The sequence below is a fragment of the Fringilla coelebs genome (assembly GCF_963513975.1).
Source record: "Fringilla coelebs genome assembly, chromosome: 14".
Taxonomy (NCBI): domain Eukaryota; kingdom Metazoa; phylum Chordata; class Aves; order Passeriformes; family Fringillidae; genus Fringilla; species Fringilla coelebs.
The window spans coordinates 1,861,661-1,873,963 of record NC_140040.1 but is presented as its reverse complement, the minus strand read 5'-3'; the positions used below and the strand labels follow the sequence as shown (position 1 = coordinate 1,873,963).

Sequence of the window (12,303 nt, the reverse complement as noted above, 5' to 3'; positions counted from 1 at the left end):
GGGAGTCTGAGCTTAATAACAGCAGGATAAACACAAATAGATCACATTTCTGTCCTTCTTGGGGATTATCCTGCTTGGAAATACTGGAGGAAGGGCAGGAAGTTCTCATGGATGAGCTGAGCTCAGATGTTTCTCACCAGAGGATGTTTTGTGGGACACTCCAGGCTGGTGCTGTTTTTTAAGATGTTTATCATGGAATCCTGGAGTGGTTTGGGCTGTGTGCACCAATTCTTTATAGTTATATTTTCTATTCATATATTCATATATTTATAGTTATATGTATATTTCTATTTATACTTTAAAGATCCTGCGCCACCCTCTGCCATGGCAGGGACACCTTCCACTGTCCCAGGCTGCTCCAAACCCTGTCCAGCCTGGCCTTGGGCAGTGCCAGGGATGCAGGGGCAGCCACAGCTGCTTTGGGAATCCATTCCAGGGCCTCTTCACTCCTCCCAGGGCGTGATTCCTTCCCAAAATCCCACCCAACCCTGTCCCTGGGAGTGGGAGGCCATCCCTTGTGTCCTGCCCCTCCAGACCCCTGGAAATAGTTTCTCTCCAGCTTCTGTCTCCTTCAGGTGCTCTAAACAAATGTTGCAGTTACTAAGGACATGCACTATAAATACAGAATGTCATCAATATTTTCTGTTCTTTCACTTTCCCACTTCCAAAAGCCTTTTTTAATACTGCATTGTTATTAACTCTACAATTTTTCCTTTTTTTCTTCTTTCCTTCCTAATATTTGTATGATTTTTTGGCATATTTTGTCTTCCTTTCATTTCCTGTTTGTAATTTTGAGCTTCTCGTGTCTCATTTCTGAATATCCCACAATATTCAGAGTATGGCTGGCTGTCAGAGTATTGAATAACATCTCATGGTTTGAAAGTGTCACACCAACGTGCCACAGTCCTGAACATCAGCACTTGTAGAGGTGCATCCAAACCTTGGATTCCATCTGGAGACTGCTGGAGAGCCCGAGGAAAAATGATCCAAATTGGCATTTTGTCCTGTGTCTTTAACATTTCAGCAGCAGCAGCAAGTGGTGATTTCTGTGATTGGGATATTGGTAATTGTTGCTTCAGTCCCTCCCCAGCTCCCTCAGGAATCAGCCCTGGATGCTCTGGAGGTTTGGGGCAGTGGCACAGCTCATCCCAGCAATTTCCTGAGCATCCCTGAGCTGCTGGCCCCAGCTCAGGGTTCCTCAGGCTATAGGATAAGAACTCCTCTTCCCAGCCCTGGTAGCCTGAACAGGAGTCCTGTGGTTTGTGTCTGCTGGATGAGCTAATCCTGTGGTCCCTGGAAATCCTTTTTGCCAACATTTTCTTCTCCCAGTGTTAAATACCACGGGCTGCAGTTCTTGGGAAATAAAGAGTGACTGCAGGCTGTTCTGTGGTGTTATCACAGCACCCTGGAACTGTTTGCTTTGGAAGGGACTGGAATCTGTCCTTCCCAGCCCCTGCCTGGGCAGGACACCCTGCACTGCTCCAGTTGCTCAGCTCACCCTGTGGGACTCTCCTGCTCCTCAGCATGGCTGGGGGGAGGACAGGTTCCCTTTGAGGTGGGAGGGTTGACTTTGCCCAATTGTGCAGCAGCGTGCCCATGGCAGACTGGGGGAGCTGGGCAGGTCCTGCTGAGCTTTGTGCTGTCACAGCCTGGGCTCTGAGCCTTGCCAGGGGCTCTGCTCCCCCTGGCAGCTGGGCTGCCTTTGTTGGGAAGGCCACCAGTGGTGTCACCTGCTGGGGACAAAACCAGAGAGGCTGCAGAGCTGTGGAGCTCTCTCCTCCTCAGGAGCAAAGTCTGAGAGTTCAGCACATCTTTAAAAAGCAAGAAGTGAAAGAAATCCATTCTGTTGGGCTTTTCTCCTGTCTGAAGAGCTTTAATTTCTGTTGGCCTCGTGCTGCTGCTGCTCTCACACGCTGCGTCCCTCAGAGCTGCACGAGCCTGGCTCCAGCTCCACAGAGCTGCTGCTTTGTGAATCAATTAAATGCTGCCACATGCAGGGCACTGATAACCTCGTTTGAGGCCAGGCAAGAAGATAATGGGAGAACCCATTGAGTTTATCTCAGCACCACAGTTCTCATCCATGGCATCAGTGCTGGCCTTGCTTTCAGCTGGAACTCGCTGCTGCCTGCAGTTTGCTTCTTTCCTGGGCACTTCTCTTGATTTCAATTATTTTCCTGGCCAGGCCCTGTTAATAAACTGAAAAAAAAGGCAGCAATTTTGGGAAAAGAAAATAAATGGTGTGTTTTCTCTCTCCTCTTCACGCTCCTCTTGTTGTCCTTGTGTTAGACAAGTGAGAAATTCAATTTTCCATTCTTGGCAAAGCCGTGGTGGGGCTGTCAGTCCCCACTGCTGTGTGCGACTGCACCGTGTGTGATGTGCTGTCAGGCACTGGTGAGTGCTGGCCTCTCCAGAAACCAGAAAATGAATGTATGAGGTCACTTGGACCATCTGTTTCCACCCTCCTTCCATCCCTCAGTGCTTCTCCCTTTTGGCCAGACGTGGTTCGAGTACGTGCTGGAGTGAGCGGGTCTGCAGTGCTGCAGAGGCAGGAGCACAGTGCTGAGCCTGGGCACACAAAAGCAGCTTTCTCAGGCCTTTCAGGGCTCTTCCAGGGGTGTGTAAAGAAGAAAAGGACAAATTTGAAGATAGATGGGCTCTTTGGGAAGGTTTCTGCTGCAGCTGTTGTCTTCTCTTTTAAAAATGGGAGACAAAATAGGAATAAATGTAGAATTTTTTTTTTTAATTAAGGAAAAAACTAGAAGCAAGTGCAATTTGTCCAGTGTCATCACTCTGGTGTGAGTTGGGACCTGGGGCAGAGAACAGGAAGAGTTTTCTCTTATCAGATTATAAACCCTCTTTTTGGTCCAGAATTATTTTCTTGTAGGGGTTGATTGATTAATCTGTAATAATTGTACTCAGGTTATTAAACAACTGTGGATGTTCTGTCACCGTGAGGAAAGGGACTGATGGATCCCTCTGGGAATTCTGTAACACCTGGAATTCCAGGAACATCACAAATATTCTGTTCCTGCAGGGATTAGTTAATTCTGCAGGGATTAATTAATTCTGCAGGGATTAATTAATTAATTCACCCCAGGCTCTCCCTGCTCCTGCAGCACCAGAATCTTTCAGAGCACTCGCTGTGTCCTGTGGGGAGTTGGGATGGAGCAACCCAGGAGCAATAAAAATCCATCTTTTCCTGCCACACTGGGAATTTGACACCCCACTAGATGGCAATATTTGAATGCTGATGGCTCCTTCCATAAATCAGAATAAACCAGGCTCTGCTTGTTGTAAAATAGATAAAAATAGCCTGGCTGCTCTTCCAGAGAGGTGCTGAGGTGTGACTGAGTGGAGGAGCTCTGTTGCTCTGGAACAGGATCCCTTGGTGGAATTTGGAGACTCTAGATCCCAATTAACATTAATTTTTCATTTTTAAAACTTCTGGTAGGGTTCTTTTAATTCAAAGAACAAAGGCATTTCAAATAACTTAAATTTTCATGTCTCCTCTGAATCTGTGACTTGTTAAAGATGAACTATTCAGATAAATATCCTAAATAAATATAAATGAACAGAGTAATGACTTGGTAGCTGAACTTGCCTTCCCTCCTGCCTCTCCCCAAGTTGCCAGCAGCTCCTCCTGTCTCTTTTTGGATGTTATGGATCTGAGCAATGTCCTGGAAAGGGAATTTTTGGTGCCAGGATTGATTTTCCAGGCGGGTGACATTGGCGGAGCCTCCAAAGCTCTGGCATCCCTCCCCTCCTGCATCCCAAACCTAAACATCCCAAACTGAGCAGGGGGAAGTGCCTCTCAGCTGTGGAGATCATCCCCCAGCTGTCAAAGGAGTAAACAATCCCTGCTTTCCAATGATTTCAATATGGGCAGGGCAAGCCCTGCATCAGCTTTGCGGAATCAGAGCCTGAAGGCTCAAGGAGGAATTCCAGAGGTGCTTCAGCTTTTCCTCTGCTCCCTCCGAGTTTAGAGCAGCAGATTTTGCTGTCATGTGCTCTTGGTTTAATCAAAAAGACTCCAAATGTATCACCCTGCTTAGAAAAAATGAATTTTGGGAGCCAAAGGCCCCAAAAATCATCCCCTTCTCCTCTCTGAGCAGGCAGGAGCCTTTGTTTCTTGTAGGCTCCATCATGTTCCTGTCAATTTAAAAGGATTCTGTCCATCACTTTAAGATGAATTCCCCATCCTGGTGCTTTTCTTTGGGTTTTAAAAATTAGAGGGGATTGGAAAGTGAAGGAGCCGTCACCCAAATCTGCTTGGATTCTGTATTTAATACAAATATATTTGTGTTTTATACATGTGGCTGTTGGATTCTGTGCTGCACTTTCCAAAATCTTCCCAAATGCACCAAATCCAGCAGGAATTTCTGGGCCACCTCAGCCTAACTCTGCCAAGTCCATGAAAATACTGATTTACCTTAGAAATTTCCAAGGAAATCTGTGATTCCTGGGGAATGGGAAGCAGCAGGAACTCGGGGTGTACCAATGAAACTCCTGCCATGGAGTTTGGTTTTTAGGAGCTGGTTCTGAATGTGGGATGAGGATGGAATATTTCCTGTCTGGTTTTGATCTCTTCCTCCTCAATTTGTTCTTAATTTCATTTCTTAACAGTTTCTGTGGGGATTGTTTTGTCTTTTGCTCCTTGACTTCTGACCTTTCAGAATGAGAGGATTACTTCCCCAGGAATGCAGTTTTCCTGGGATTTTCTTAGTTTATAATTAATCCTGGTTTTTTGGAAGCTCCAACCCTTTCTCTCCTTATTTTGTACAGCAGATCCTCCAAAAATTTGGGAGTGCTGAATCATTTCAGACACCACCTCTGTGTTTGTACCAAATCAAATCTTTTTTCCTTTGCATTTCCTAGTTTTTATTTCCTTTAAAAACCACAGAAAGATTTATTTCAGAGCTGCCTGTGTTGCTCTTTTTAATTTTAATTGAACTTCCCCAGCTCTCTCCCTGTGTCTCTGATCCCTGCTGCACCTGTTGCCTTTTAAAACTGACTCGAATTTTCCTGATTTTTGCCTTCTTCCTGAGCTTTTCCTTGCTAAGATTGGAATGTTGACCCTTGATTTCCTCTTTTCTCCCCTGTGGCTCCCTGAATTCTCTTTCCAGCCCTTTTTGTCTCCCAAGCTGCAGCCAGGATCTCTCTGTCTGTTTAAATCACCCCAACTCCAGCAATTTATGAAATCACTGAATTATTTTTAAGTCTCTGGTGTGTTTTTTATGGAAAGCTTCCTTCAGGAAATGAGATTCCTCCCCCCAAAAAAGCAAACTTTGGGTTTTTATTGTTTTAAAATAAGGACATCTTTTTTTTTGAGGCACCATTCATGAAAAGATCACTAAAAACACACTCAGCCAGTCTTAAATCATCTAAATCCTGTACTTCTCTCTTCCTTTATGGGCATCCATCTTCCAAATCACTGTCTTTTGGTCCAAGTGCTGATTTATATTCCTGCCTGGAGTTTTTCAGTGCTGTTCTGTGGCTTGTGGATGCTGTGCTGTGTAAAATATCAGTGTTTGGGGCAGCTTTGGAGAATAAATGATCCAAAAAACCCTCAAATCCCTTCTCCCTGGAGCATTCCTGCCTTTTCCCTCCTATGGATTTCCCCAAGTGAGAGGTCTCATTTCCAATATCCTGATTTCTGGGTGGGTTGGGAGTGGGACATGCTGGGGATGAGGCAGCTGGCCTCTGCTCTAGTGGGCACATTTAGGGGGTTTCTCTCTCTCCTGCAGGTAAATCATGTTTTTAATGCCACTGGGAACTTTTTATCTCCTTAAAAACTTCTCCAGTGCCTTTAGGTTGAGATTTTTCCTGGTAGGAAATGTCTTGCTCAGTACCTGGTTGTAAACCAACATTTTAGATTGTGGCAGTGACTGCACAGATTTTACATCTGAAATTCATTCTGTTCTCTGCTTTTGCTGACACCCATGGAAAGCAACCCTGCACAGCAGCAAATTGGAATTTCAGCCCATTTTCCTCCTTCCCCAGTTTGGAGACCCCACACGGGGCTGTAAACTTCTCTGGGTTCTTGCTGTCACTTAACAGTGAGAAATCTTGGGGACTTCAAAGCACTTGTGAAGTAGATTTTGGGGTCCAGTGTTTTCTTCTTGTGTGTTCTCTCCTTTATTTCAAATTGCTCCTACAAAAAAAAAAAAATTAAAGCATTGAAAAAATAAATTGTATTTTAAAAAATGATGCCACAAGAGATCCAGTTCTCTACTTGGCTCTGTTAGAGCCTGCAGATTTCAGGCTTTGAGGACTCTGGGCTCATTTGTAATGCAGAGGAAACTGTGGAGCTTTTAGTTTGTGCAAACCTGGAATTTTGTGGCTCCAGGCTTCAAATCATTTGTCTTGCAGGAGCAGCCCATATCCTGTTCTTTAGGTTCTATATACAACAGCTTAAGCAAGTCCTTCACAGGATTAGGAGCCCATCTGAGGGGAAGATGGAAATCCCAGTAAGTGGAAAAGTGGAAAAGATTATTTTACTCTGCAGGGTAGGGAAAGGAAAATGAGAATTTTAGAGATTCTTGAAGCTTTGCCCTGTGGAGTAAAAGCATCTCTGGCAGCCTTGGCTTCTTCACTGTTGCACCTCTGAATTTTGAAGAACTGAGGATTTGGAGTATTAACATAGTAAATGTTACTGAGACAATACTGATGTTATGATTCACACCATCACAATCACAAACCAACTATTTCCTAATTACAATACACTATAAGTGTTTCTTTGCCTATCACCTTTAGCCACACCATGCTGCAGATGCCTTAAAGCCAATCATCTAAAATTAACCCTTGTGGGTCCTACTGCAATGCATCTTTCATAATTTTATTTCTCCAAAGTATCCAGTCTTTGCTGTAAAACCATCCTTTGAAACTTGTTTCTATTTCCATCTCTCAGTGTCTGTATTACTCCATGGTATTTCTAAGGTACATTTCTAAGGTATTTCCATGCTATATTCTGCTGCATTTCTACAATTCTCTCTTTTCCCACCATTCCAGGCCACCTGTTTTACAAGTTTGGCATCACAGAGTCGGACTGGTACCGCATCAAGCAGAGCATCGACTCCAAGTGCAGGACAGCCTGGAGGAGGAAGCAGAGAGGGCAGAGCCTGGCTGTGAAAAGCTTCTCCAGGAGAACCCCCTCATCCTCTTCCTACAGTGGCTCAGGTACAAACCAAACCTTCTCCCCCAGGCACAAATCCCTCTTGGTTTCCAAGGTGAATTTTAGTTTGGCTGCCTGGCTTTGCTGAGGTGCTGAGAATGTGGAATCCTGCAATGGTTTGGGTGGAAGGGACCTTGAAGTTCATCTAATTCCACCCCTGCCATGGGCAGGAGCACCTTCCATTGTCCCAGGTTATTCCAGCCTGGCCTTGGGCACTTCCAGGGATCCAGGGGCAGCCACAGCTGCTCTGGGAACCTCCCCACCCTCACAGGGAACAATTCCTTCCCAAAATCCCACCCAGCCCTGCTTTCTGTCCACCCCCATGGCTTCAGCTCCTGCAGCTTTGTGCTGGAATTTTGTATTTTTACCGCACTCAGTTCTTTGAGGAGAAAGTCCAAATATCCTTGCAGTTGTTGTTCCTAGGAGGAATCAAGTGACTAAATCCTTCCCAGTGTGTTCACACCATTCAGTGGGACGTGCTAAATGCTGTTCCTGAAGTGTTTTCCTCTGCAGCCATGAAATGTGCTGTAGGTGATTCCATATTTCCATCTAGGTATGGAGGCCTGGATAACAAATGAAAAATCCTGACCTCAGGAGTGTTCTCTGAGGACATTTCTGGCTCATGCTTTTAATATAAAGCAGTGTTCTGGGACTTTTGTACATTAGATATTAAAACCAGGGCTTTGGAAGGCAGCCCAAAGAAAAGGAAGTCAGTTTATTTGCCTGCATAAAATTTTTGGTTGCATGTTAACACTAACCACTGTATCTCATGCAAAGAATGACAAAATCTGCTTTCAATGGAAAATTTTATGTGCTGGAACAGGGAATCCCATCCAAAAATCTCAAATTAAAACAACTAATCAATGTAATGATAACCATAAGCCCTCTATGTTGATGGGATTTTTGCTTTCAGTCTTTCAGCAATCAGTATTTCAGGGTAAAAAGGCAGCAGTAGGTGGATATTACAGCCTGTGCTCATTAGCCTGTACTCCTTGAGTGGTGCTGAGATTTATTATTCAAATTATTCATCTCCAGGCTGTTTTGGAGGTTTGGAGGCACCTGTAGAGATGTAAAACTCAGAGTCAGTGGATTCCTGTCTCCTGAAGGCTGCAGGGTCATGAGTTTGGGTTGGTTCCTTGGTGTGGTTATCCCATGGGATCCCAGCCTGCTTTGGGTGGGAAGGGCCTTGATTAAAGCTCATCCCCTTCCAGGGACCCTTCCACCATCCCAGGGTGCTCCAAGCCCCATCCAGCCTGGAACACTTCCTGAGATATTCCCAAATCCTGCAGTGCTGGAAACCCTTCCCTGTGAATGGGAGGACTGGGATTTTCAGAGTTGTTGTTAGCAGCAATTAATTTGCCTAATTTAAAAAACCAGAAATGTAGCATCCTGAAACTCGCTCAGCTGTGCCCTGGCTTTGGTTCCCCTGCTCTGAGGAATTTTGGGGATGACTGAGCACAGTAAGAGGTTGTCACCATCCCTGGAGACATCAAAATCCACCTGGATGCATCCCAAAGCTGCCAGTTCTGGTTGCCCATGGTTTGAGGAAGGACATTGGATTAGATCATCTTCAGAGGCCACTTCCTACCTCATTTATTTGGGATTTTAAATTTTCATTATGAATTATTGCACACACAATTAAGAATTCTGAATTATTTGCATCACAACAGGATTGCTGTTCAAACTGACTCCTCTTGCACTTGTTGGAAATGCCAAAGCTTTGAGGCTTTTCCTGCTTGGGATTAACAGTTCCTGGAGCACGTGGCTTTGATTGGAGCATGCTGAAAAGTGACAGCAGATTTCCTCTCTGCTCTGACAAAATTAACTCTGGAAATGACAGCAAAGCAGGAGGCTGAGCCCACAGACCCTCCAAGGCTTTGGGCTTGGAATTTGGTGTTCAAGAGGGATCAACCTGCAGGGAAAATCATGTCTGGGGAACCTGCTGGGAAAACACAAATGGATTTTCTTTGTCCTTTACCCCACAGATGTTAATTAAGATTTTTCTACACTTAACTGACTGTTAATTCAGACAGAAGGTTGCTTTTCCTGGTGTTCCCTGGCTGTTTGCTTGAATCCATTGCCTTTTTTTGGAAAGGAAGTGTTAATTGCTGTGCTTTGCTCTGCTCTTGGAGCCAACATTTCAGTACCTAAGGTGTGTTTTCCCCATGTTTTTTCCCAAGCAGAGACATCGATGTGGCTGCCATGATAATTTCACTGGATATTCCTTTGGAAAGTCTGTGCAGGGAATGAGGGGTTTGGGAGAAGGATTAATTGAAAAGTGTCTTCGTCCTTTCTTTTCATTTCTCTTCAGATTGCTCAGGCTGTTACCACAATTTTCCATGTTGGAATTTTTAATTAGTTCCCTAACTTTGGGATTTCTGTGTAGATTTAGGCCTGTGCTGAGGTGTCACATTAAAAACTGGATGTGCAGCCAAATCTTCAAAGCTGTTCTGCACAACTGGGGCTGAGGCAGGGGGAGGTGATGGTTTACAGCTTCATTTCCATTGTTCTGGAGTGGCTTTTTCCTGCTTTCTTTGGGTTTGGGGATGGTTCATCCATCCACCCTTCCCTTGCTGGGGCTACAACGAGGAGATGCATCTCTGTTTGTGAGGAGAGGTCTGAGGGTGCAGCTGGAAAACCATTTTGAATTCCAGAATTCCTAAGTGGGAATCCCTCCTGCTGTGGAATCTGTCCCTTCTCCCAGGGAACAAGGAGCAGGATGAGAGCAGATGTCCTTAAAGTTGCACCAGGAGGAGTTCAGGCTGGAATCAGGAAAAATTCCGTCATGGAAAGGGTTGTCCAGTATTGGAATAGTTTGTTCAGGGCAGTGTGGAGTCTCCATCCCTGGAAGTGTCCAGAAGTCCCATGGATGTGGTCCTTGGGGACGTGGTGGGTGGTGACCATGGTGGTGGTGTTGGACATGATGATCTTAAAGGCCTTTTCCACCCTTAACAATTCCATGATTCCATGAAAATGAAAATCCTCAACAGCTAAATAGGAACAGAGTAGAAAACACCAAAGATTCTGCCTTAAAAAGTGATTTTAGCTGAGAATTGACCCCACAGATCCTTGAAGGTTCTTTGGGAATGCTCTGCAGGGTTCATGTCCCAGCTGTCTCTTGAGAACTCGTGGAAAGTTCTGGAATTCATCTGTGGCTCCTCCTGCCAGGGATTCTCCAAAATCCCAGTTGGAAAAGTGAGGCTCGATGGTTTCCAGGGGTTTCTCCCTGCTGACAGCTCCTCTCCCCACGCTGGCTGTGCTCCTCATGGCGGGGTTTGTTTGGAGTGGGGAATGTTTATAGAAGTGGATAAATATTCCCTTTGTCTGCTCCGAGATGAAGAGGGGGGAAACAGGACTCAGAAAGGATGTTTTGTTTTCAGATGTGGCTGAATCCTCTCTCTTCTTTCTTCCTAAGAAAGAAAACCAACAAAAAAATCCAACAAAATAGAGCAAAAAAACCCCAATTTCAGTTGTTGCAGTGAAGCCAAATTTAAATCCATTTATAGGTGACCATAGGAGAGGTGCAGGGTGGTTCCATCCAGGCTGTGGCTCCTCTTGCACCTTCAAAAAGCACAATAATTTCTGTCCCCTGAAACCAAAAAGGACTTAAAAATCAAGACTTTTGGGCCTTACAGTTAAAAATGCATTTCAGTATGTGAATATCATAAATATATATAAAATACAGATTTCTCTGCTGCAGGTTTTACTTCTTTGATAATCTTTTATCACATAACTTAATTGGAAAATAAATATTATAAATGAAGGGTTCTGTACTTGCGCACTGTGGTTTGGCTGAGGTTGAGTTGTAATTTATCTCAGTTGAATTCCATAGGGAAAAACTGGGAAACACAAAGGAAAGACCAAGAAATTATCCCTCAGAATCCTGGGGGAATTTGTCCCTCAAAATCCTGAGGGAATTTTCCCCTCAAAATCCTGAGGGAATTTGTTCCACAAAATTCTGAGCTGGGTGCCCTGAAGGAGCAGATGATAGCAGTGGATTTTCTCAGTCATCCCAACAAAATGCTTTTTGTAAATTAAAAAAAAATAGAGAAGTGAATTGCATCGAATATTAGGAATAAATTAATAGAAATGGGTGAAAAAGTGAAAGACAGAGGCTCAGGAAAGGATTTTCCCAGGACATCAATTCCTTCCAGTGGCCATGACAAAGCCAATGGTATCCCAGATGGAAAAATCCCATTTTTATTTGGTTATTAAATGCCATTTATCATTTATTTGGTAAAAAAATGCCATTTTTATTTGGTTGATGGGGCAATTTTTCTACAAAGTTCATCACTTTTCAGCCAGTTGGGATTCCTCAATCCCACCTGGAATTCCATGCAGCAAATTCCACTCTACACCAGAGCAGGAAAAGCTGGAATTGCACAGGGAGCACCAAGGCTGCATTTAAGGAATGATGAGAGCTCTGCAGTTACCTGCTGAGATGTGAGGGATTAAATGTGTGCCCAAGAGGCAGAAAAAATGGGATTTGTTGTGTTTCCCTCGGTTCCTGTGGAAATTTGTGGCTGGAATTTTGTGTTCCAGCTCCTTCACAGAATCAGAGCTGCCTGAATTGTCAACCAACCCAACTTTTCAACAAATAAATAAATATTAACTTGGTGGTTTGGAGTTCCCAGTTCCCATGCTCAGACCTAAACCTCAAAATTATCTTTGTGCCCAAACATTTGCAGACAGGAGGGAAAATAAAACCCCTTAAATGGCTGATTTTATTAAAGAACATTCCCATTAAAATATTTGAGTGAATAAAGCTCATTCCTGCAGAACTAACAGTGTGTTTGAAGAATAAATCTTGGAGTATTTAGTGGAGATATTAAAAATTAATGGTTCCTGTCATTTTTACTTGCCTTTTGCCTCTTCTGTTTAGAAGAATCCTTTCCCTGCAGCTGGAAAACCTCAGAATGGATCTATGATGTGTCCATTACAAGATTTTACTCTCTGGAAATCCCACTGAGGTTTTCCTGGTGGTTTTTGTCCCTGTTACATGAAGATAACTCCCATTTTTTATGTTTAACATTCCCTTTTCAGGGGCATTTCCACTCTGCAGTGTGAGTTGTGTTCAAATTTAATAAATCAAGAAATCCACCTGTCATTTTGAGGTTCAAAAATACAATTCC

The 12,303-nt window shown here is 44.1% G+C and overlaps 1 protein-coding gene across 1 annotated transcript in view; it reads left to right on the top strand.

Annotated features, from left to right (window-relative positions):
- The window catches only part of BANP (BTG3 associated nuclear protein), a 107,471-nt gene that overhangs the window by 40,535 nt on the left and 54,633 nt on the right, over positions 1-12,303 (top strand). Inside the window, exon 8 of the mRNA XM_084215064.1 lies at positions 7,009-7,176. Coding sequence (XP_084071190.1) covers positions 7,009-7,176 — 168 coding nt within the window. The remainder of the gene's footprint in view (positions 1-7,008; positions 7,177-12,303) is intronic.